The 25,085-nt window shown below is 36.3% G+C and overlaps 1 protein-coding gene across 1 annotated transcript in view; it reads right to left on the reverse strand.

Moving 5' to 3' along the window:
• Window positions 1–25,085, reverse strand: part of LOC115217619 (protein FAM161B-like) — a 96,414-nt gene that overhangs the window by 62,716 nt on the left and 8,613 nt on the right. Inside the window, exon 2 of the mRNA XM_029787371.2 lies at window positions 7,578–7,650. Within this exon, the coding sequence (XP_029643231.1) occupies window positions 7,578–7,650 (73 nt within the window). The remainder of the gene's footprint in view (window positions 1–7,577; window positions 7,651–25,085) is intronic.

The following is a 25,085-nucleotide window of genomic DNA, read 5'->3' on the forward strand; positions in this document are numbered from 1 at the left end:
GCTGCTAATCCCAGGCAGAGGTGTTGCAATACGAGTGGGGGCGTTGGTATCCTCCTGGTTGTTGATGGGTGTAGTATTTCCTCTGTTGTGTTGGTGGGTGTTCTTACTAACTGTTTGGGTAGTATGGCTGCCAGTCTGGTTATATTGTCTACTGTCTAGATGAGGGGGGTTCTGTTGGTCGCTATGGTTTGCTCTTGATCTAGCTGTTCTAATATTAATATAGTTATGTTTAGCTATGAGGCAGCTCATGTTGGGCAGGGTAGAGTAGGAAATCCTAATAGTTTTGTTGGAGAAGATACTTCTATACTTGTGGGTGGGTGGGAAGTTGTTGGAAATTATAGAGAATATTCTCTTACATAACTTACCCCTAACTGCTAAGTTGAAAGGTATGTTGAACCATATATATTTGCGTAATCTGCTATTATCCCTTCTATTTCTCCTAATAGGATCTATATTGCTCTCGTCGGGAGGGTTACTATTGTGTGCTATTCTATTAGTTCGCCTATTTCCTATACGTTGTTTGGAGTTTAAGTTAGAATTATCGCTAGTGTGAGTTGAGTGCTGAGTTCGATTATAATTGGGAGTCTTATGGCCGACGGATGCTCCCGGGTGGTCTACATATGATATTCTCTGGTTATACCCAGCACTATAGAGAGCCTGGTTGTAGTGTTGTGCATGATTATTGAAAATTTCTCTATTAGAGGATAGTTTTGTCAGTCTGTCTGAGATGGCTTGGACCGTGGTGCTAATTATACAGGGTGGAAGGTTGGAAGAGGTATGGATTAACACCGACGATGTGCTAGAATGGTTTAACACTATCACCAATAGGCCCGACTACTCATTCATCCAATTCGACATAGCTAGCTACTACGCCAGTATATCCCCCATCTTACTTAACAAATCCCTTATTTTTGCCCGCAACCTTTCACTCATAGACAGAGAAAAAATTGACATAATTCTATTAGCTAGAAAAACCATAATAGAATTCGACGGTAGACTCTGGATCAGATCCGATACCCCCGACAATTTCGATGTGGCTATGGGCTCGAGCGATTCAGCTCAGGTGACTGACTTGGTCGGGGCCTACCTGCTCAAGAAGCTTTTCTCCGAGGTACCGGATCTTCAGGGGGGTCTATACAGAGACGACGCTCTCTTCATATACCCCACCAACAATAGGAGTAAACTAGAAAGAATTAGGAAAAAGATCAGGCTTTTTTTCAAATCCTTCAATCTTAAACTAGAATTTATGACCAATACTAAAATAGTAAACTTCTTAGATGTTACGTTAGATTTGAATAAGCACCTTCACCACCCGTATAGGAAACCCGAAGAAACTACCAAATACATCCATACCTCTTCCAACCATCCACCCTGTATAATTAGCACCACGGTCCAAGCCATCTCAGACAGACTGACAAAACTATCCTCTAATAGAGAAATTTTCAATAATCATGCACAACACTACAACCAGGCTCTCTATAGTGCCGGGTATAACCAGAGAATATCATATGTAGACCACCCGGGAGCGTCCGTCGGCCATAAGACTCCCAATTATAATCGAACTCAGCACTCAACTCACACTAGCGATAATTCTAACTTAAACTCCAAACAACGTATAGGAAATAGGCGAACTAATAGAATAGCACACAATAGTAACCCTCCCGACGAGAGCAATATAGATCCTATTAGGAGAAATAGAAGGGATAATAGCAGATTACGCAAATATATATGGTTCAACATACCTTTCAACTTAGCAGTTAGGGGTAAGTTATGTAAGAGAATATTCTCTATAATTTCCAACAACTTCCCACCCACCCACAAGTATAGAAGTATCTTCTCCAACAAAACTATTAGGATTTCCTACTCTACCCTGCCCAACATGAGCTGCCTCATAGCTAAACATAACTATATTAATATTAGAACAGCTAGATCAAGAGCAAACCATAGCGACCAACAGAACCCCCCTCATCTAGACAGTAGACAATATAACCAGACTGGCAGCCATACTACCCAAACAGTTAGTAAGAACACCCACCAACACAACAGAGGAAATACTACACCCATCAACAACCAGGAGGATACCAACGCCCCCACTCGTATTGCAACACCTCCGCCTGGGATTAGCAGCACACGACCGAATAATGCAATGCAATGCAACTGCAGATGTGCATCAGAGTGCCCACTGCAGGGCGCATGTAGGGCGAAAAACGTAATATACTCATGTGAGGTGAGTACTCAGTTTAACACACTCACCTATATTGGTTGCTCAACCTCCTGGAAATCCAGATACTACAACCACCGGTCCTCGCTGAGACACAGACATAAGGCTAACAGCACCTCCCTCTCTAAAAGAATTTGGGAATTAAAAGACAAATGCATAGGCTTCAAACTCAGATGGTCCATCATCGGATCAGCTGCACCTTATTTAAATAATAGAGCAGGATGCCAACTATGTTGTGTAGAACTCCTGAACATCTTGAAATTCAAAGACAAACACAATCTTATTAACAAAAGGTCAGAGTTCAAACCATCCTGTATACATAAACTTATTAATACTTTCAAATACTACAATGCTTAGGTCTTATACCAACTCCCCCATGCAATTTCCTCCCACCCGGTGCAACCTGTCGGCTCCAGCACATCCCGCTTTCCTATATCTGCGTGTATATGTGCATGTGTGTGTGTGTGCGTATGTATGTGCACATACGTGTACGTATGTGTACATATATATATACATGTACATGTGCGTGTGTGTGTGTGTGTGGGTGTGTGTATGTGCATATACGGTTCCCCGCATTTTCCTCCTATATATACAAATTTTGTCTCCCATATATGACTTCTTTTCCCTAAATATTTCTTCTCCTACACCCATATCCTCCCTATGTAGTCTCTTTAATTCCCTATATCTATACCCTTTCACATTTCTAACTCGGATGTTGAACGTACACCGCCAAACTCCACTTCTAACCCTTCCAATTTTCAGTTCCCCCCGCCCGCCCATACGTTTAACACACACCTCTAACTTTCAACCACCTTCATCTCATGTTAAACTTTAACAAATTATACTTTTATCTTATTTTATTTTATTTTTATTTTTACTTTTATTTTTACTTTTATCCTACTTCCATTTATTTTTATTTTTAATTTTATTTTTACTTTTATTCTACTTCCATTTATTCTCATTTTTATTTTCATCCCTTACCTTAACTCTTATAATTTTTATAATTCTTATATTTCATTTCTAACTATTACATTGTATTTCTTATTTTATACTGTATTTTTTATTTCTAATCTTCACCCTTACCCTCATTCTTACCCATAACTTATCGCTTTACACCTCTATATATGTTTATTTACTTACCTATGGATCCACTTTTTGACTATACGAGCGTCCGCGTACGTGTGTATACGCATACATACATATGCACGCGTATATATGTACATGCATACTTCGATATCTTATAGCTAGACCCATGTGCGCGTGTGTCTCTGTGTGTGTATATGAGTGTATAGGTGCACGCGCATACGGACACACAGCCGTGTGTGCGTGCACGTATAGACATGAGTACGGGATTCTTTACATACGTTCTTATACACATCCTTTAATATCTTATACCTAGACCTAGAGGCGTGGGCATATACGTGTGTGTATGTAGTGATGGGCGCGCGTATATACATGTGAGTGTGTACGCGTATAATGTCCGTGTATACATGCGGATATTCTGTTGTATGTATGTGTGTGTACGCGCGTGCGTGTGTGTTTATGTACGTGTTTACACACGAGTGCGTGTGTATGCTTATAGGCTTGGAGGCGTATATGTACGCGTGTATGTGGGTGTATGTATCCATGATGATATGTATGTACTAGAAGTCCATTTAATTCAAGGAACCAGATTAAATGCTCATCAGCTCTGATTTACAACGCATTAGGTCCCCAGACGAAACTGTTGATTTACTGACAATTCTACAACTAAATTTTATCAATCTCCTGACCACCATGCTTGGTCCGTAACCTCTATACATCCCTTATCTTTACATTCTTTTACACTTTTATCATGTTTTTATCAGGATTTTTTACTTTTATTTCTATTCCTATTTTTACTTTATAACCTTATGCCTTTACATTTATTTATATTTCTTTATATTTCTTTATACCCCCTTTACATCTCCTTACAACTCTTTATATCTTTATCCTCTACATTTTTATATTATTCTATACTTACACTTCTTATACATTTTTTATCCCTCGTCCCGAACTCTCGCCCCTCCATCTTCACCTCTATATATGTATTTATTTATTTACATTACCTCAACATCCAATTTTCCTCATTCTACATTGAGAGAAGAAAGAGATGGACGCTTCAATTCTATGCTGCTGCCGCATTATGTCGTACGTGAATGAGAGGATTTGCATCCCCAACCAAGAATTTTTGATGTAACACATGTCCTTGTGGAAGCTGTTGTGCGCGGCTGAAGAAGGCCACAGGCATACATTATGCATTGTTATAAATCTGTCTAATAAAGGCCCGAAACATATGTACCGCTGAATCCTTCGCATCATGTTTTTATTTTATTTTGATCAATATATATATATATAGATATATATATATATATAATATATATATATATATATATATATATATATGTATGTATGTATATATATAAAGATAAAGCAGAAGAATTATACACCTATACATTTTTTTTATTACAGTCTTTTATGTTGTATATTCACTTTAAACTTCTGTCCAATGTGTTTCTGCTGCATAGTTATCCTACGATGTGGTGTCTGTTTGCATCCTGTTTATTCAGATGCATTAAAATTTCAATCAGGTTAAATGTATCCTTGCAGCATTATTCAGTTTCCATCAACCAAATTCACTCACAAGGGTTTGGTCAACCCAGGGCTATAGAAGACACTACCCTAGTGTATCAGTCTGTTGAAAGTGAGTAAGCTGAAACTCTGAAGCCACTGTCAACCTTTTCCTTGCATATGTCAATGAATGTGTACTCTTCAAAAAGTATTCCTTCAATTTTATATCCTGCTTCCATATATGTGGCTTAACATAAAAACATACATTAATGCTTACATACAGACACACATCTCACTTAAAGTGGGAGGAAGGAAGTTGTGGAAGAGAGAAACTCAGGAAGGCATGGGACAAAGTACTGAGCCTTAGAAAGGAGATGGCAGAGGACTAAGATATGTGGCACATTGCTGTGCTCAAGAAGAACCACCCACTACAACAGGACAAGCACCTCACTTCTATGAATATGGTCAATTGGCTTTATGCTGGGAATAATACGCAAGCATCGCATATGAACAGCATCAAGTTGGTTGATGTGCTTTCGGTACATGGTCCATGATTCAGCACCATAAAGCAATAATGTCAAAACCACAAACTTGTATACATCAATTTTCACCTTCAATGATACATCATGGCTCTTCCAAAGTGGAACTAGCCTTCCTGATTCTGGACTCAATTTCTTTATCCCTCCTAGTATCATTTGACACAACAGAACCAAGACCAGTGAAGGAGGAAACAGTTTTTAATGCTTTCCCATCAACATATACAGCAGGAGGATGGTCTTGAATGGGCTGATGAGGAAGCCCAGTTTTCTTGATGCTGACGATCAGAACAAAAGCCTTCGATGCACATGAGAAGTTATCTAGAATCAATTGCATGTTCTTAAGAGTGTGTGCTATAAGTGCACAATTGTCTGTGAGGAGCAAATCTCGAACTGTTTGCACCAAAGTTGTAGAATGTCAGAAAAGCTATTTTAATTGTTGCATCATAACAGTTGTGCTATGGCATTCTCCAGCCAATCAGGGCTGGGCACATATGAATACCAAAGGCAGTTCTCTGCCCATGAAGTGAAGTGGGAGTTTTAATCAGTTAGTGGAAAGACAGTGGACGAGCAACATCACTTCTTCATCATGGAACAGCCTCTTTGTTTTTCACACCAACTTCATGCTGCTCGCTCTGAATTATACCTGCCCTCAAACTCTGATCACATCACGAACAGCCTATTTCATTTATGCCAACTTAGCTCTGAAAAATTCTGGATGACCTCAGATCACTACTCCTGTCATGTTATGAGCAATATATTTTTGTTTACACTAGTTCTGTTCTTATGAGTTCCAACTGAATCTATTTTTCAAACATAAGTTATAATATTTTCCCTGACTCATGCATACACCCAGGCTATACTCTTACTACTTGTCTAAAAATTTATTTGTATAAAAACTGTCTTCTGATATTTTACCTTTTACCAACTTTCACACTATAAATTAGTGACTACACTCACTAAATTGGTGGCACTATAAATGGACTCCGACTAAAAAGTCTTAGTTTGTGCTTTGAAGTATTGTTGGTTGAACTAACTACCACCAGTCCTGTATTTAAAACTTTACTCCTTCTTTACACCCTCTAATGCTGTTTCCAACATGACAGAGAAATGCAAAACAAATAAGAGCAGTACAAGAACACAACCTTATTGTGTCCCATTTGAGACGGTGAATGAATCAGACACTTCCCTGCCAGATCAAATGGAGGTCATTATTCCTTGAGGGAAAGAAATGATAACATTAAGTATCTTTTTGAGAACACCTAGCTTTCTACAGACAACCCAAAGAGCATCTCAGATACGGTATCAAAAGCTTTAGTTGGATTTACAAAAGTGACAAAGAGGTTTAAATTGTGCTCATAAGGCTTTTCCTGCACTTGCCTCAGACTGAAAATCATATCCACTGTACCTCTACCAGCATGAAAGCCACATTGAGATTCAGACAACACTAAGTTGGTGAGGGCATCATTTAGTCTGTTCTAGATAACCCTTCAAGGGATCCTCCTGGCAACACACAAAAAGGAGATACCTCTATGGTCGTCATATTCACATTTGTTGACTTTATGCTTATAAAAATGGACAATAAAAGCATCTTTAAACTTCTGTGGGACTGATCCTGATTCCCAGATCAGGGCAAAGAGTTCACATAAATTGTTCAGAAGGAGATTGCTATCATATTTATATATCTAGGCTGGTATGCCATCATTCCCAGACAACTTTCCATTCATGGGCTGTTTTATAGCCATTTTTATTTCAGTATTTGATGGAGCAACTGCCAGTTTTTGAAGGACAGTCCTCTGTGATAGGTTGTTGATCAGTTCTTCATCAACAATTGAGTTTATATTCAGAACATTTGAAAAATGTTCTGCTCAGGACTTCATGATCTCTTTTGTGAGTGTATGTGTATGTGTGTGTGTATGTGTATGTGTGTATATACGTGTGTGTATGTGTGTGTGTATATATACACACACACACACACACACACACACAAACATGTATACATATACATGTGTGTGTGTGTGTGGATAGACACAGACAGAGAAACTGACAGAGCTACAAACAGACAGATAGATAAATCTATAGATATATACACACATACATGCACAGACAGACAGACTGACAGACAGATAAACAGGTAGGTAGACAGATAAATAAACAAGAAGAAGGTAGATAGAAAGATAAGTAACAAATTAACTGAATGTCTAAAAGTACATGGCCAAAACTGAACTCACAAATTTGCTGATTTTCTCAACTGGCATGAAGTGGTTGTTTTGGATGGTATGGTATGTGTCGTATCAGGACAACCTTGAGATAAAAGAAGGAAAGAGAAAAGCATTAATGATGAGGACTTGATGAGAACTTTATTCACTCTCAAGGTATGAGTATGAATTAAAGAATCATTTCAAGAGAAGTGTATGAGGAGAGAGACAGATACACACACACACTGATATATATATATATATATATATTATATATATATATATATATATATATATATATATACATACATATATTTATATCTTTTCTTTTATCTTTTACTTGTTTCAGTCATTAGACTGTGACCATGCTGGAGCACCATCTTGATGAATTCTTAATCAAATGAATTGACCCCAATACATGACCCTGGTACTTATTTTATCAGTCTCAAACTGCTAAGTCACAGAGACATAAACACACCAACACTAGCTGTGAAATCATGGTGGGGGGAGCAAACAAAGACACAAAGACACATGCACTCACATACACATACATATACAACATGCTTCTTTCAGTTTCTATCAGCCAAATTCACTCACAAAGCTTTGATCGATATGAGGCTATAGTATAAGACACTTGCCAAAGGCCAAAGGTGCAACAGTGGGACTGAACCCAGAACCATGTGGTTGGGAAGCAAGCTTCTTACCAATATATATATATATATATATATACTAGCTGAAGGTAACCTGCCTTGCAGCGCCGCCTTGACTGGCTTCTGTGCCGGTGGCACGTAAAAAGCACCAACCGATCATTGCCGCTGCAAGCCCCCCCCCCTGGTACCTGTGCTGGCGGCACGAAAAAAGCACCCACTACACTCACAGAGTGGTTGGCGTTAGGAAGGTCATCCACCTGTAGAAACACTGCCAGATCAGACTGGAGCCTGGTGCAGCCTCCTGGCTTCCCAGACCCCTGTCACACTGTCTAACCCGTGCTAGGACAGAAAACGGACGTTAAACGATGATGATGATGATGATTCTCCGTCTTTGTTTCTCTCTCCTTTCTCTCTCACTTTCCCACTCTCTTACTTTTCTTTTCTCTCGGACTCTCCCTCGCTTTCTCTTACTCTCTATCTTTATCTATCTCTCTCCCATTTATAAACAACAAAAGATCTTGAGTAAGTTGAGAAAGAAAATATTTAGAAAGATCAATCATAAATATCAGGCAATGGCAACGGAAAGGTCTGCTTTAAGGCAGACAGCAAAACGCTAACATTTAAAAGGGACAGACGAACTTGCGAGCTGAATAAAAATAATAAAATATTGGAAACCAAAGCTTGAAGGGAAAGAATCTGAGGATAGTAGAGTCACCATGGCTGGCATTTCTCAACGACGGACAGCAACGTATTGACAGTTTAACGGCTGGCGTAAAATTTTGAACTTGATGTAAAAGAAAATTCGTAAACACCAAGTTTTGAAGTGATTCTTTCTCACGACAGTAGACTCACCATGGCAAGCATTCAAAACTTCTTTATCATGGACGGCAACACGTTGACGATTAAAAGGCTGGCGCAAATTTTTTAGCTTGAGGTAAAAGAGAATTCCTAAACACCCACTCCTTGAAATTTTAATCCCCTTCCAGCCTCATTAAACCCCTTTTCACATTTTGGTTAATATAACCCGATTTCATTCGGGTCTACTGGGGCCACATTTTATAAGATGAGGAATTTTGTCCTAGAGGTGATACCTTTCATTTGAGGAAAAAAATAGTTGTCATGCAAACTTGCCAGCACTTTTAACATAGGTGTGCATATTTTCAGCTGAATCGACCGACTACGTAATGCACACATTATATATATATATATATGTGTGTGTGTGTGTGTGTGTGTGTGTGCACGCATTATATATACAAATGTATACAAATGAGATATATATCTGTATAAATTAAATTAGAGATAAAACCACTAATAGGCAAATCAAAAAGTGAAAAACCAAAAACAAAAACATTAAAAAAAATATATAGAAAATATATAAAATTTAAAAATTTAAATTATTTAAATTGAAAATAAAAATTATTAAATTATATTTATAATTTGTTTAAAAATATATATAACTATGAAAAAGCATGAAAAAGTTTAATATACATAAATACAGATATATACACTTTGTATATATACATATTTATATATAGAACACACACACACACACACATACATTATATATACATATTTATATATAGAACACACACACACACACATACATTATATATACATATTTATATATAGAACACACACACACACACACAGATATAAATGAATGCAAGATACTTAAAAAAACGCCGCCAAAGTGATGGGAAGGTAGGAAACAGTCAGTGAAAAAGAGAGGAAATAGCGAGAGTGAGGAAGATGGCCCCTAGCAACCACACCTTTTAAGATAGGGATTTCTAAGGTAGCCCACGAGCATCGTCACCTCATTCTATATGTCCCTGTAAATTTTGGAGCGAATCGGATGGGATGTAGTGGCATTGAAAGCGATCCAAGCGGTAAAAACGCATTTCAGTTTTATATATAGAGATTATATATATAATAATATAAATATTATATATATGCATATATATATGTATACATATATACATATGCATATGTGGGCACAGGATGTCACAAAATGTAAACAACAAAAATACGAAGTATGAGGACATGGAATATGAACTTTTTTTGCGAACAATGAAAGAAACAAATGGAAAACAAGATGAACATCACAAAGAACGACCCTTCATCAGTTGCTGGCTGTTTTCTAATCAGAATATCGAGTAATTCAGGACAAGATTCACCTTTGATAAAACAGTTGCTCCCACAAAGCAAATTAAATAAAATTCGAGATTTTGTGGAGGGTCAAAATTGGTGACAAAAACAGGACAGTGAAAACAAACAGTAAGGGCTGCTAAGCCTAAACAAGGTTGTGGTGGCAAATGCGAAGGAACAAGCTTGGACAGGAGACAGACAAGAATATGTCTTCCTTGTCCAGCTGCAACAGAAAAAAGAATGAAACACAAGTTAGGAGAAGAAAGAAAAAAAAGAAAAATGGCCGATGGTCACATGGGAGCCACGTAAGCAAAGGAGGAAGAGTGAGGGAGAGAGAGTGACAGACAGAGAACTGTGAAGGGGAGAGGAAAAGATTTGGAGATAGGATAAGAGAGAAAAAAAAGAGGGAAAGGGGAGATAAAAGAATAAGAGAAAGGAAGAGAGAAAAGAAAGAGTAAAAGAATAGAATAGTGGGAGAAGATATATATATATATATATATATATAGATAGATAGATAGATAGATAGATAGATAGATAGACAGACAAACAGACAGACAGATAGACAGATAGACACACACACATACATATGCATGAATATATGTAAGTAGGATACTGTAACATATTTTTCTGCAATGTGATGGATAATTTATCCTGATCCTGCTATTTTATTAGCATTATCACGTGTTTGAGAACAAAAAAATTTATTCCTGTATCTTTCAATACATCTCAATGCTTCTCAAAGGATCTTTGTCTTGCATGTTACTTGGTGACCCTGACAGTGTTGGTGCCACATAAAAAGTATCCAGTCCACACTGTAAAATGGTTGGCATTTGGAAGGGCATTCAGCTGTAAAAACCATGACAAAACTGACCTTGCCTGTGCTCATGCCACATAAAAAGCACTTAGTTCACTCTGCAGGTTGGTTGGTGTTAGGAAGAGCATCCAGCCATAAAAATTCTGCCAAAACAGATGGTGAAGCCTGGTGCAGTCTTCTGCCTGGCCAGTTTCTGTCAAACTGTCCAACCCATACCAGCATGGAAAGCAAACATTAAACAATGATGATGATGTGTGTGTGTATATATATATATATATATATATATATATATATAATATAATATATATATATATATTATATATATATATATATATATATATATATAATAATAATATATATAATATATATATATATATATATATATATATATATTATATATATATATATATACACACACATGAATATATGGGTACAGAACAACACCAATGGTGCAAATAACATAAAATACATAAACGAGAAAAAAATGGAAAACGAGACAAATTAACAGAGAAAGGACCTTTCATCAGTTGTCGGCTGTCTATCTACTCCTCATTTTGAGCATTCATATATATATATATATGTATATATATGACTAGCACTCCATTGGTTATGATGATGAGGGTTCTAGTCAATCCAATCAACAAAACATCCTGTTTGTGAAATGAAAGTGCAAGTGGTTGAACACTTTACAGATATGTGTATCCCTAACATAATTCTCAGGAAGATTCAAACCGTCCAACTCATGCTAGCATGGAGAACGGACGCTAAATGATGATGATGATGATGATTCAGTGTGACAGAATGTGACAAGGCTGACCATTTGAAATACATGTAATCTCCTTTTTGTCAGCTAAGTTGACATAAAATGACTTGTTCAAGGACACAATGCACCACCAGGAATTGCATCACCAGGAATTGAACTCATGAACTCTAAGCCACACATCTTCACAATCTGATAATAATTCTGCTTGTCACTCCATTACTTAGCCCATTCATAATGCTTTCACATGATTAGTTGAAAGGAAAGGTGGAGAGTGAGAGAAAAAGCGAGAGAAAGAAAAGAGGGTGAGAGAAAATAAGGGAGAGAGAAGCATCCACGATGTGAAACAGAGGGAACATAATTGTAATGCTTTCACATGATTAGTTGAAGGGAAAGACAGAACAAGAGGAAGGAAGAAAAAGGAGAGATGACAAGAAGATAAGGTGAAGAGTGAGACAAAAAGAGGGAGAAAGAAAAAGAGGGAGAGAGAAAAAGCAAGAGAGAGAAGCATCCATGATGTGTGGTAGGGGGAATGTAATATTTATTACGTTGTTAAAAAGTTAGTTGAAGATAGTGATATAAAAAAAAGAGAGAAATATAGTTTAAGCAGAGGGGTGATGTTCTGATAGTGAGGTTAAAGAAAAGCAGAGAGACGGGGAGGGAGAGGTGATTATGATGGTGATGGTGTTGGTGGTGGTGGTGAGTGGATATTGAAATGTGTATTTTTTTTATTGAACTAAGTTTTTTTATGTCACCTAGCACTAAATGCATGTGCATAAGTGCATTTCCGTGAAATATTCACGCTTGTTTATGTGGCAAATATATGCAGTTTAACTAAAGGTTATACCATATGTACAGTGATTTTTTTCTTTATGGGAAAAATATAAAAATAAGAGTGAATGTTTATTTTATGAGTGCTTTCTATTAAATCAATAAAATTGTGCATAAAGTACATAAAGTGTATCTTTAAGTGCATTAAGTAATCATCATATTCCAATTTCTTCCACTTTTCAATGAGTAGCAGAGATGAGTGACTATCTTTCCATACAGACACAATACAGGCTACACTTTCAGGATTCTTGGATAAAGTTTTCAGAAATAACCCAATAAATTTACTGTTAATTCCATGAAATATGCACAGGTCTCTCTATTATATACATAATAATCAAAGCAACAGAAGCAATACCAAAAATTCATCACCACTTAAAAGTGGATGTTGCATTAGAACATATGATTCTGCAATATATACCATGAGTAAAACCCTTTTGTGGTACATTGCAATTGACGGACAATCACTACCACTTTTGCTGCCAGGACTACCAGATAATGTGATTTCAGCCTTTTTTGGCCTTGTTAATGGTAGATACGTGGCTGCTGGAAATAGCAGTAACTGTTCCGCCAACAATATTTATAGAAACACAGAACCTAGTTAGGCACTGGTGCCACTAAAAGCCAATGGGCTTATCAAAAAATAATTCAAGTAACAGAAGCAGTTCTAATACCAAAAGGAATAATGTATGTATGTATGTATGTATGTATGTATGTATGTATGTATGTATGTATGTATGTAGGTATGTATGTATGTAGGTAGGTAGGTAGGTATGTATGTATGTATACATACATACACACACACACACACACATACACACATATATATATTTGGTTGTCTGGAAAGTTCATGCCGATTTATAGTAGCTTATCTTTTAATTTATTTTAGAACATGGTTGAGTCCATAAAATAGGATTTGACTACACCTCCATTTAGAGCACAGTTTAAGCTAACTTTTCGTGGAAGAAGGTTTATGTTCCTATAACCTGTGTTAATTCTGTAACCCTTTAAAATGGAAGATAAGAAAGTTCATTTTCAGCACTTGATGCTTTGGGAATCAGACAAAAATTGCTGCAGCTCGGACCCATATTCACCAGATATTGCTCCTTCGGATTTCCACTTATTCAGGTCTCTGCAGAATAGTCTTAATGGTAAAAATTTCAATTCATTGGATGATGTAAAAAGATACCTTGATGAATTCTTTGCCATGAAACCACGTCAATTCTGGGAAGAGGGTATTTTCAAGTTAAAGGGAAGATGGAGATGCATTGTGCAACAAAATGGTTCATATTTGGTTGATTAAAAATGTAATGGTAAGTATTTATTGACCTTTTTCTTTCCTTTAAAAATCAGCGCGAACTTTACGGACAACCCAATATATATATATATGCTAATAGCAAAATTCAAACCTAAACTATACACACACATATATCACATGTAAAATAAAAGAATCATGACATCATGAAATCTCCTAGGATGTATCATTTTATGATTTAAGTTCCTTCTCCTAGAGTCATGTATCTCCTCTACACAAACAAATTTGTTCCTGTATCTTCTATCATGCTTTAACCTCTTAATTCCTAGTATAAGATTACTGCCCTCACTTACTATACTCTTACTCTTTTAAGGGGGGCTCTTGAGTCTTGTGAGTTACATAGCAATCTAACTAGTATTGACACCATAAAGAAAGAAGCACCCAGTACACTCTATAAAGTGACTGATGTTATGAAGGGCATCTATCTGGCTGTAGAAACCATGCAAAAATTGTGACACTGGAGTAGGAACTTATCAAACCATCCAACCCAAGAATAGCATGGAAAGTGGACAGGAAGGGATAATGATGAGGATTGTATCAGATATAAAATTATTGTCAAGGTCCCATGAGATTTTCCACAAAATGTACTGAGTACATGCTGTTACAACAATTTAATTTGAAAATGTGATTGTGAAAGTTTAGAAATGTCAGGCTAATGAATTACTTTCTACTACAGACACAAGGCCTGGGATTTTCTGAGGAGGGGGCAAGTTAATTACATCAACCACAGAGTTCAACTGATACTTATTTTATCAATCCCAAGAGAATGAAAGACAAAGTCAACCTCGGTGAAATTTGAACTCGGAATACAAAGCTGGAAAAAATGCTGCAATGCCTTGTGTCCAGCAGGCTAACAATTCTGCCAGCTCATTGTCTTTGTCAGAATAATGAATTTAAAAACATCATTGTTCCAAACTAGACATAAAGGACTAATAAGGAAATATACAGAGAAATCCTTAATGAAATAGTTCAGATTGATCATAGCCATGTTTTTAATTATAACAAGAATGAATGTAAAGCTGCTCCTATTATACAATTTATATATATATATATAAATTTATATGTAAATGCAGACAAAGATACACATGCACAGAGAGAAAGGGAGAGGTTGGGGAGACAGACAAGCAGTAAGTGAATTAAGTTCTACACTATAGGTTTATTCCTGAGACAATGATGTCCATGTATTGTGAGGCACATAGAAACAGCAATAATGGATCAATTGTATTTCTCACAACAACAGTGAACAACAAAGAGCTATTTCTACTGATCAATAATTTTATATCTATCATCAACATCCTTTATCTTAGAATTTCAAGCACTTCTGACAGATGGCAGTTCAATGTGATCACTTTTACTTTCTAAAATATATAAAAAAGCACACAGTGGGGAACTAGTATAGGCCATTGTTGTAGTTGTTGCTGTTGTTGTTGTTATTGCTGCAGCTGCTGCTACTGATGATGATGACGACAGCGATGATGTTGATGTTGATGTTGTTGATATTGATGATGATGATACTGATGTTGATGTAGTAGATCGTTATTATTGTTGATGATGTCAGTGTTGTTGATGACGATGTTGGTCTATGTTGGTGTTGTTGTTATTGTTGTTATTGATGATGATGATGTTGATTGTTATTGTTGATGTTATTGTTGTTGTTGTTATTGATGATGATGATAATGATGAATGTTGTTGTTGCTATTAATGATATTGCTTGTTATTGTTGATGTTTAAACTACAGCTCAGCTCTAATCAAGCAAAGCACACTAATGATCAAAGGTATTTCAGCTTTGGAGATATATTTTATTTTCAGACATTTACGACTATTTTATGCAGTGTGTCCTTCCATTTTTTAAAGTAGTAAGATGAGCATTTAGCTGCTGTTTCTAGCAGATCAAAATAACCACAGAGAGGCTTTATCACTGATGTCTCTAAGGTGAGTAGAGATTAATTTTAGGTAAATTTCTAATTGGTTTTGTAAAGAGATTGCTACAGAAATAGAGATCTAAGAGTAATATTTTGTAAAATGTTTCATCCTTTCGTTACCATATTTTTCTTGAAATACATCACCACTTGTTCAATTAGTTTTGAAAATGATGAAGAATTTAATTAAAGTATCTTTGTTGTTATTTAGCTGGTGTATGGAATATAAATTAGTATGAAATTCTTATAGAACGTTTTAATTTAGGTCTCTTAAAAATGGGAAGTTTCTGTCATAGAACCAGACCAATCTCAAGTGGGGTGGTATCATCATCATTATCATCATCAAGGTGCCTTAACTGGTGCAGCCTGTCACTGGGGCACCACTCTAGACACATTCATAGTCAGCCATCACCATTGGTTTCTGTTCTCTGTCATGCATAGCAGGTTCGCTATGTTGTGGCCTGTCCAGTCCTTGAATTTGTCAAACCAGGATTTTCTCTGTCTGCTTCTCTTTTGCTCTCTTTCAACTATGCCCTGTCGAATGGTTTTGGATAGAGAGTTGTGGTGGAATACCTGACCATACTGGGCAAGTTTCCATCTTTTTACCTGAGCAAGGAGTGGTTCCTCTCTGCCAGCATATTTGTTGACTTGCTACCTTTATTTTGTATTCTGTGTACAGGATTTGTAATAGCCTTCTGAAGTACATGTGCTCAAGTGACTTCTGGGTTGGTACCAAAAGGATTAAAGATGGATATTTCAACCAGTATTGACTCCATGATCAGTGACTTTGAAAACATCCCCTAATGGGGTCATACTAATTCTATCTTGTTTAACAGCACAAATCTTCAATTATTATACATATCAAAAAACATTATATCCTTCCCTACATAAACATGAACATGTAAGTAGGGACCTCAAGATTATCTCAAATGCAAGGATTCACTATCACAGGATCTTACTTGGTGGATGCACATCATAAGTATAACAAATACTAGCCCCTACTATCACTAGGGATCTCTTTGGGTGAATGCACACCCTCAACCTAACAGAAGCTGTGTTACAAAGATTAGTCTTCCTCTTTGAAGCCAGAAAATATTTGAGTTTGTAACCCTCTATAAAGCTCAGGCAATAACCACAAAGGGGCCCTACTTTCACATCTGAAGCTGTATTTCTGGTACACACAGACATCCTCGACTGCATTCAAACAAAGACTACTCAACTAATTACTATGAAACTGTTCGCCAAAATACTTAAACCTCTCATCCACTAACATGCTTTCTTTCTCTTTCTCTGTTTTTCTACTACTACTGTAGTGACCACAATTCTTCAGAGCAGCTGGTTAATCTTGTGACACTTCCAATCTAGTACTACCAACTCCCTTATCTCTCCTCTTCCAGTTGGTCATATTATAGTCTCGCCATTCATACTTTTCCTGCAGTTGTTGACAAGGACATTAACTATACCAAGCTCACCATATAAGGTTCTCTAAAAGCCGTGGTTACAAACCCTCCCCCAGTCACAGGGGATTTCATAAACCATGGGCACATTCCTTCTACCTAGACCAATGAAAAACAAAAGCAAAATGAAAATTAATTTATACATAGTAACTGATAGAAGAGATACAGCTGTAAATGAGGGATGAGGTAAAGCAAGAATGGTCAAAGAAACTGCTGAATGAGGTTAGAGTTTAACTGAATGAGGTTAGAGTTTAACTGAATGAGGTTAGAGTTTAACTTTAACCCATTTGTGAAATGTTTGAGCGTTTTTACTTATATGATATTTGTTTTTCTTCAATAAACTATAGAAATAAGGGCATGCATCATAAATACTGTAGAATTAAGGGTATACACATTAAAAGCTGTAGAATTAAGGTAAACCACCTGAAAAGTGCCGAATTAAGAGGAAGCATCCCCAAAACTGTAGAATTAAGGTAAACACTCTGAAAAATATGTCTGAGCTACAAAATTATTTTACAGTCAATAACCTAGAGTCAATAATCCAGTGTCAATAACCAGGAGTCATTAAACTGAAGTTAACACGGAGTCAATAATCTGAAGTCAATAATAAGGAAACAATAAATTAAAATCAATAACCTTTATCTAGTTGATTCACTCTCACTGGACACAAACCATGTAACAAATATCACTTTCTCTGAAAACTATTAATGGTGTTACATACACCAACTATAGAGTCAATAGGAATAGCGCACAAATATGTGTGTTAGTATATCTACATACTATATGAACATTGTAGATTACTACACCCTGCCCTACCAAAAGGCAATGCACCGAAGAGGCAAACTTTTATGTAGATTTTTCAACCCCTATCCATCAGTCCTGTACTCACCAACTATTTAACATGCTGGCATGCTGGCATGGGTTGGACAATTTGACCTGAGCTGGCAAGCAGTAAAGCTGCATCAGGTTCCAGTCAGATTTGGCTTAGTTTCTAGGACTGGACGTCATTCCTAACACCAACCACTTTACAGTGTGTGCTGAGTGCTTTGAATTTGACACTGGCACAAGTACTTTTCATGTAGCTCTAGCACAAGACTCTCACAGGCCAGTCCTATTCACCAGAATGAGTGGGCTTAACATTTCTGCTGTGGAGGATGCGTCTTCTTGTGTACAGTAAGGTGCCAGGTATCTCAGTCATTTGTCATCTTGTCTGAAAGGTTTAGTATCCTGAAGTTATCTTTCAGTACTTCGTCCCATGTCTTCCTGGGTCTCCTTCATCCATAAGTTTCATCCACTTTGAGAGACTAGCACTTCTTTATGGAGTCTTCTCTCTTGCACACTGCATCTAATTCCTCTTATGCCTAACTTTTCTTTCAATACACTAGCCCTCTGTCACACAGAAATAAACTTCAGAGGAAAAAAGATTGGTTTAAGAAAGAATGAGCACACAGCTTAATAGTAGGTCAGATATTGTAGTGATTTGGGGGTTAAGGTATTTGCTTATCAAGTATATGTGTTCTTGGGTAATGAGTATTTCTTTTCACATATGAGACATAAATGTACTTTGCACAGAGTTAGCAATTGTTTAGAGAAAAGTGGTTTTCTAGCTCTGAGGACGAAACCAACCTTTGCAAAACTGGTGCTTGCTAGGTATGGGTTATACATACATGTATACATGTGTGTGTGTGTGTGTATGTGTGTGTGTGTGTATGCATGAGTGTGTGTATGTGTGTGTGTATTAGAAGGTTTGGAGATGATGTACAGGTATTGTATATTAGAAGAAATAAGGTACTCAGAAATCTAGATGGTTATATATTTACAGATATTAATATGTCACATGTTTTTATATATCATATATTAGCGCTTGTGTCCACTCTAGTGGAGTCTTCAGATTCAATTTGAAGACTCCACTAGAGTGGACGCAAGCGCTAATATATGATATATAAAAACATGTGACATATTAATATCTGTAAATATATAACCATCTAGATTTCTGAGTACCTTATTTCTTCTAATATATACAACAAGTTATATATATATGTCTGGTCACAGAGTGACCAATGGTTTTGGATCTATAGAGTGCTTAGCTTTATAGACAATTTGCCAGACTCCAATGGCCACAGGCATACAACCTCTCTTCAAACTGGTGGCAGAAAACTGTTACAGTCAGTTAATTTGTAAACAAAAGAATAATATACACTGAGCATTAAACAGGACAAGTTATTTTCCTTAGATCAGTAAGTGGGCAAATTTTAGGAACCTAAGGCCAAACAGGGAAGAACCAATGGAAGATACACCACAGGCAAGAACACAACCAGCACTCAAGCACAGAGGTACGGAACTACCTTTAAGTGGCGTCTGTACAACCGCAGGTCCTCTTTTAGGGTTCCAGAAAGACATTACATCATGTCCTTGACCAACCATGTGTGGCACCTTAAGAATGAAGGAACTCCACACAAAATTAAATGGAGGATCATAGAGCAGCTGGGGTCCTATATAAATGGGAGCAAATGATGTAAGCTTTGCATAGCAGAGCAGGCAAGGATCCTTAAAGACTTGCTGGATCCAAAATCTCTCTTAAACTCAAAACATGAGATCTATATTTCCTGCCCCCATTTCAAATGCTACCTGCTGCAGGTGTGGGGTTCTCTGTTCACTGATTAGAGCAGTAAAAAGTAATTGCAAACTGGAACCAGCGTAGGGCAGAGATTCCCTGTTTGTCCTTAAGTCCATAAGATTTGCCAACTGGTGCAATGTAAGGTAGATAACTTGTCATGTTTAATGCTCAGACTAACAGACAAAACTAATTTAGTCTAGTGATCCTAGAGACGCTCATGGGGCAGTTATCTCCCCTGTCAGTGTATATATATTGTGCGCTTCTTACAGCATTAAGAGTTTTTAACTCTTATTTCTTGCAACATAGGTGCTTCAGCACCCTCAGTCACAATTAGTGATAATAAAATTTTTCCTTTAAGATATAATATTGTCCTGTCTGCTCCTTCTGCAGAGTTTGACCACCTCCTGTACCTTAGAACCATCATGGCATCTGATGTGACTTTTTAAACCAGACATTTTCTGAAAAGACACCGGCACAAATTGCATATCTGATTTGGACCACTAAGAGCTGCAGATGAATTCTGATCTATGTGGATCTTTAAATGTCTTTTGAGGCTTCCATTAAATTTGCAAACTTTCTGGCTTACATTGCATGTAGACGGAATAGTTGGTGGAGGTTCGTTATCCATGGGTTCACAAATGAGATTTGAGTCAAGCAACAGAAAGGCATAGTCTGTCACAAATTGTGCACACAAAAAAGTCATTGTGATTCACCTTCTTGATCGTAACATTCTTCCTTAAATCTTTTGAGTCTTGCATGCGTTATCCTGGCCACTTCAAACGCTTTCATTCCACTCCACACTTTTGTTCACCATCCAGCTTGATCCGAAGCAAAGGTTTCTATGTCCTCTGGATCCATTCCAAGTGACTTCATAGTAGTCCTTATGTTGTCCTTAAACCTTTTTTAAAGTTTAATCCAATTGCATTTCTCTTCTGCAAGCTCACCATAAAACAGCTGTTTGGGCATGGGTTCATCTACCATTTGAACATTATGGCCACACCATCTCATTTGGTATTCTCAAAATCATAGCTTTAATTAAGGTGATGCCTGCAGATGAAAAGACATCTGTGTTTGGAGTAGAAGAACTCTATTTAATGTTTAAAATCCGATGAAGGCATTTTTGGTGGAATTGTTCTAACAATTTAAAATGTTTTTCATAACACATCCATGTTTCACAAAAAAAACAACAGGGATGGTAAGACATGATTTGTAAAGAGCCAACTTTGCATTGTTATTTATATGTCACTGGCACCAAACACATGACTCCAAGCCACCATTCGCATTTGCTGCCCTTTGAATTTGCAGATGTATTTCTGTATCAAGATTTCCATCGTTTTGTACAGAGTTTCCTAGGTAGATGTATGAATCAACAACCTCAAGTACCTTACCCTTAACAAAAGTTTTAGTTGGGTTACAAACAGCACCACATGCAGGTTGATGCATTACAACTGTTTTTTTTCAAGTTGATGGTCAACTGAAAAATCATCACAAGCTGAGTCAAATGCAGATACAAGAGATTGCAGACCAGTTTCAGAATGACTGACAGGACTGCGATCGTCAGCGTATAAAAGTTCCTTAATGTGTGAAGTAAAAAGCTTTGTTTTGAATTTCAGTCTGGTCAGATTAAAAACATTCCTTCTATATATATACTAGCATTATGACCCGTCATTGCCGGGTCATAGTGCTAATGCATGTATATATGTGTATATATATGTGTACATATTACATGTACATCTATATATATATACATCTACACATAAAATACAAAATACAAAGTTATATCTTGATATCGCTAGTAATAACAATACTCAAAATATATAACAGACTGGAATTGTAGGCCCGTCTCTTGCAATTTCAATCAATTGTATCTTGTCCCCCCTCTTGTATAGAAGTGTGGCTACAATCCAGCCTACCTCTACTTCTGGGGGGACATTTTAAATTTTTATCTGGGACGTCCTAGTGATCCTAGAGACTCGAACCTTGCAAAATGGAAATATTTTATTTTTACCTTTATATCTGGAACATAGGACATCCCAGATATAAAGGTAAAAATAAAATATTTCCACTTTGCAAGGTTCGAGTCGAGTACTCCCTTGCGCACTCTGTTGACTCGAACCTTGCTTCTATTGTGGTGAATTTACCGCCTCTGGTTAGATATCTTTCATAGTCGCACCAAGACACTTTTTGATGGTGCTTTTCTCCAGGTGTTCAAATCTTTTTTTTCTCTACATTGTATACTTTATACACAATAGTCTTTTCTTTTTTATTTCGTTTGGTGGTGTTATCCTAGATTCACCGTCTTTGTCGGTGATCAATCCGAAATAGGTTTGTATTTCTTCCATTTTAATTTTAATGAGTTCGCCCCCACCGATGGCTGCAGCAAAATTCATTTTTGGACTTTCTTCTATCGAAGGCATTCTAACAAAAATGCTTCCATATAAACAGTGAAAATATTGTCAATTTCTCCAAACAGGGACACAATTCAATTTTTAAACAATAACCAAAGCTCCTTCTCCCAAAGGGGAAGGGTTACAATTTACAATTATTTAACAAATGCAACACAACAACATTTCCCTTACGAGGAACTAACAAACGTGATAACAATAGTTAAACAGTAATAATAATAACAACAAATCTTACGGTGAATCAAAAAGCAGTACGCAGTTAAAGCTATAGTCCTTTATGCATAATAAATAAACCAACAGCAGTAATCAGTAGAAGCAGCTGTTCGAGAAAACAGACATTACATACAGCCAAACTTCATATAGATACTTAATGCTAGCTAATTAGCAAATAATCTAATGTAAAAGCCATGGTAAAGGGTATGTGCACAGCTCCATCTGGACTATTCCATTTCTGCACGCTAATTTTATATTTAATTTATTCCCATTCATGTGAAACCACTTATTCAAGTTCAAGTCATTGATGCAATTTTATACCAATTGCTATTTTTACTTTTGTTATGTTACGATTATATTATACCTTAGTTTGATTTTAATTATTACTTACTACATATAATTCAATTATTATTATTATCTCTAATTTTTATTGTTAAAATGAAAGTATCTGACATAAAATAGAGAAATGTTTTTGTTTCACTTTTAACACGTAATACTGAAATAGTGGAGAAGATATGATATTGCTATGGGCTCGCCATAGGCAAGAAGTTGAACATTTTTTTTTGCTCATGAAACTACATGGACCCTAAGTAAGGCATGTGTAAAATTTGAATGAAATTGGTTGTGTAGTTCTCAAGTTTTAGGGAATCGTAATGGAGAAGATATGATATTGCTGTGGGCTCGCCCTACGCAAAAAGTTAAAATTTCTTTTGCTGATGACACTCCCCAGACCCTAAGTAAGGCATGTGTAAAATTTGAATGAAATTGGTTGTGTAGTTCTTAAGTTTTAGGGAAACAGACAGACAGACACACATTTTCAGTTTTATATATAAAGAGATATCTTTATATATATAAAACTGAGAATGTCTGTCTGTCTGTGTGTTTCCCTAAAACTTAAGAACTACACAACCAATTTCATTCAAATTTTACACATGCCTTACTCAGGGTCCATGTAGTTTCATGGGCAAAAAAATGTTCAACTTCTTGCCTAGAACAAGCCCATAGCAATATCATATCTTCTCCACTATTTCAGTATTACGTGTTAAAAGTGAAACAAAAATAATTCTCTATTTTATGTCAGATGCTTTCACTTTAACAATAAAAATAATAATAACAATTGAATTATATGTAGTAAGTAATAATTAAAATCAAACTAAATTATAATATAATCGTAACATAACAAAAGGAAAAGTCGCAATTGGTATAAAATTGCATCAATGATTTGAACTAGAATAAGTGGTTTCACATGAATGGGAATTAAATTAAAAATAAAATTAGCGAGCAGAAATGGAATAGTCCAGATGGATAGTAAAAAGTTAAATTAAAGAAAAGACTATTGTCTATAAAGTATAAAATGCAGAGAAATAAGAAGAGCTAAAAATTCCAGTCTGTTATATATTTTGAGTATTGTTATCACTAGCGATATCAAGATATAACTTTGTATTTTGCATTTTATGTGTAGATGTATATTTATAGATGTAAATGTAATATGTACACAAATATATACACATATATACATGCACTAGCACTATGACACGGCAACGATGGGTCTTTAATGCTAGTATATGTATATATATATATATTCGAATGTCCTGTCCATGTTTATTGTATCGTCTTCTATGAGTTATACGTTCTTGTCCATGTTGTATTTTTCTACATACCTTAATATATATATATATATATATATTATATATATATATATTTATTTATACATATATTCGTAAAAACGGTAAGATAACAAAAGAAAGAAAGAGACCTCAATACTATGTAAATAGAGGAATTTATCTGTAAATGTAATATCTGACAATTATTCAGTAGCCAAGACAAAACTCTGAGTTTCGGATGCCAAGATGGTAATTCACACCACCATCTCTTAAGTTATCCAGCCATCGGAAAAAAACTATGAAAAAAGACCGTTATACAAAGGTAAATTACTGTGTTATTGACGCTATTTAGACAAAAGCGCTATTCGAATGACTGCTAGTTAAGGTAAGGGGAGAAAAAGTTCATAGTATAAACGTAAGCGCACCTGTTCATACGTACACATATGTTCCTGCACACCCACGTGTGTACGCATACATCACTAGAAAAATGTACACATCTTCACTTGCATCTTTCGCCAAATGTATATGCATATACATACAAACCCACACACACACGCACGTGCATAAGGATGTGTCTGGATATGTACGTGGTTTACTCTTTGTATACTTCCTTATGTCTTTTTTCTGTATTGTTTCCCATAACCCCATTTTTTCTTGTGCTTGTGTGTATGTAGACGCATGTATGTACCTTTACGGTGCGCGTGTGAGTGTGGGTTTGTATGTATATGCATATACATTTGAGAAAGATGCGAGTGAAGATGCGTACTTTTTCTAGTGATGTATGCGCCCGCACGCCCACATGTGTGCGTATGA

This window comes from Octopus sinensis, linkage group LG11, assembly GCF_006345805.1.
Source record: "Octopus sinensis linkage group LG11, ASM634580v1, whole genome shotgun sequence".
NCBI lineage: Eukaryota > Metazoa > Mollusca > Cephalopoda > Octopoda > Octopodidae > Octopus > Octopus sinensis.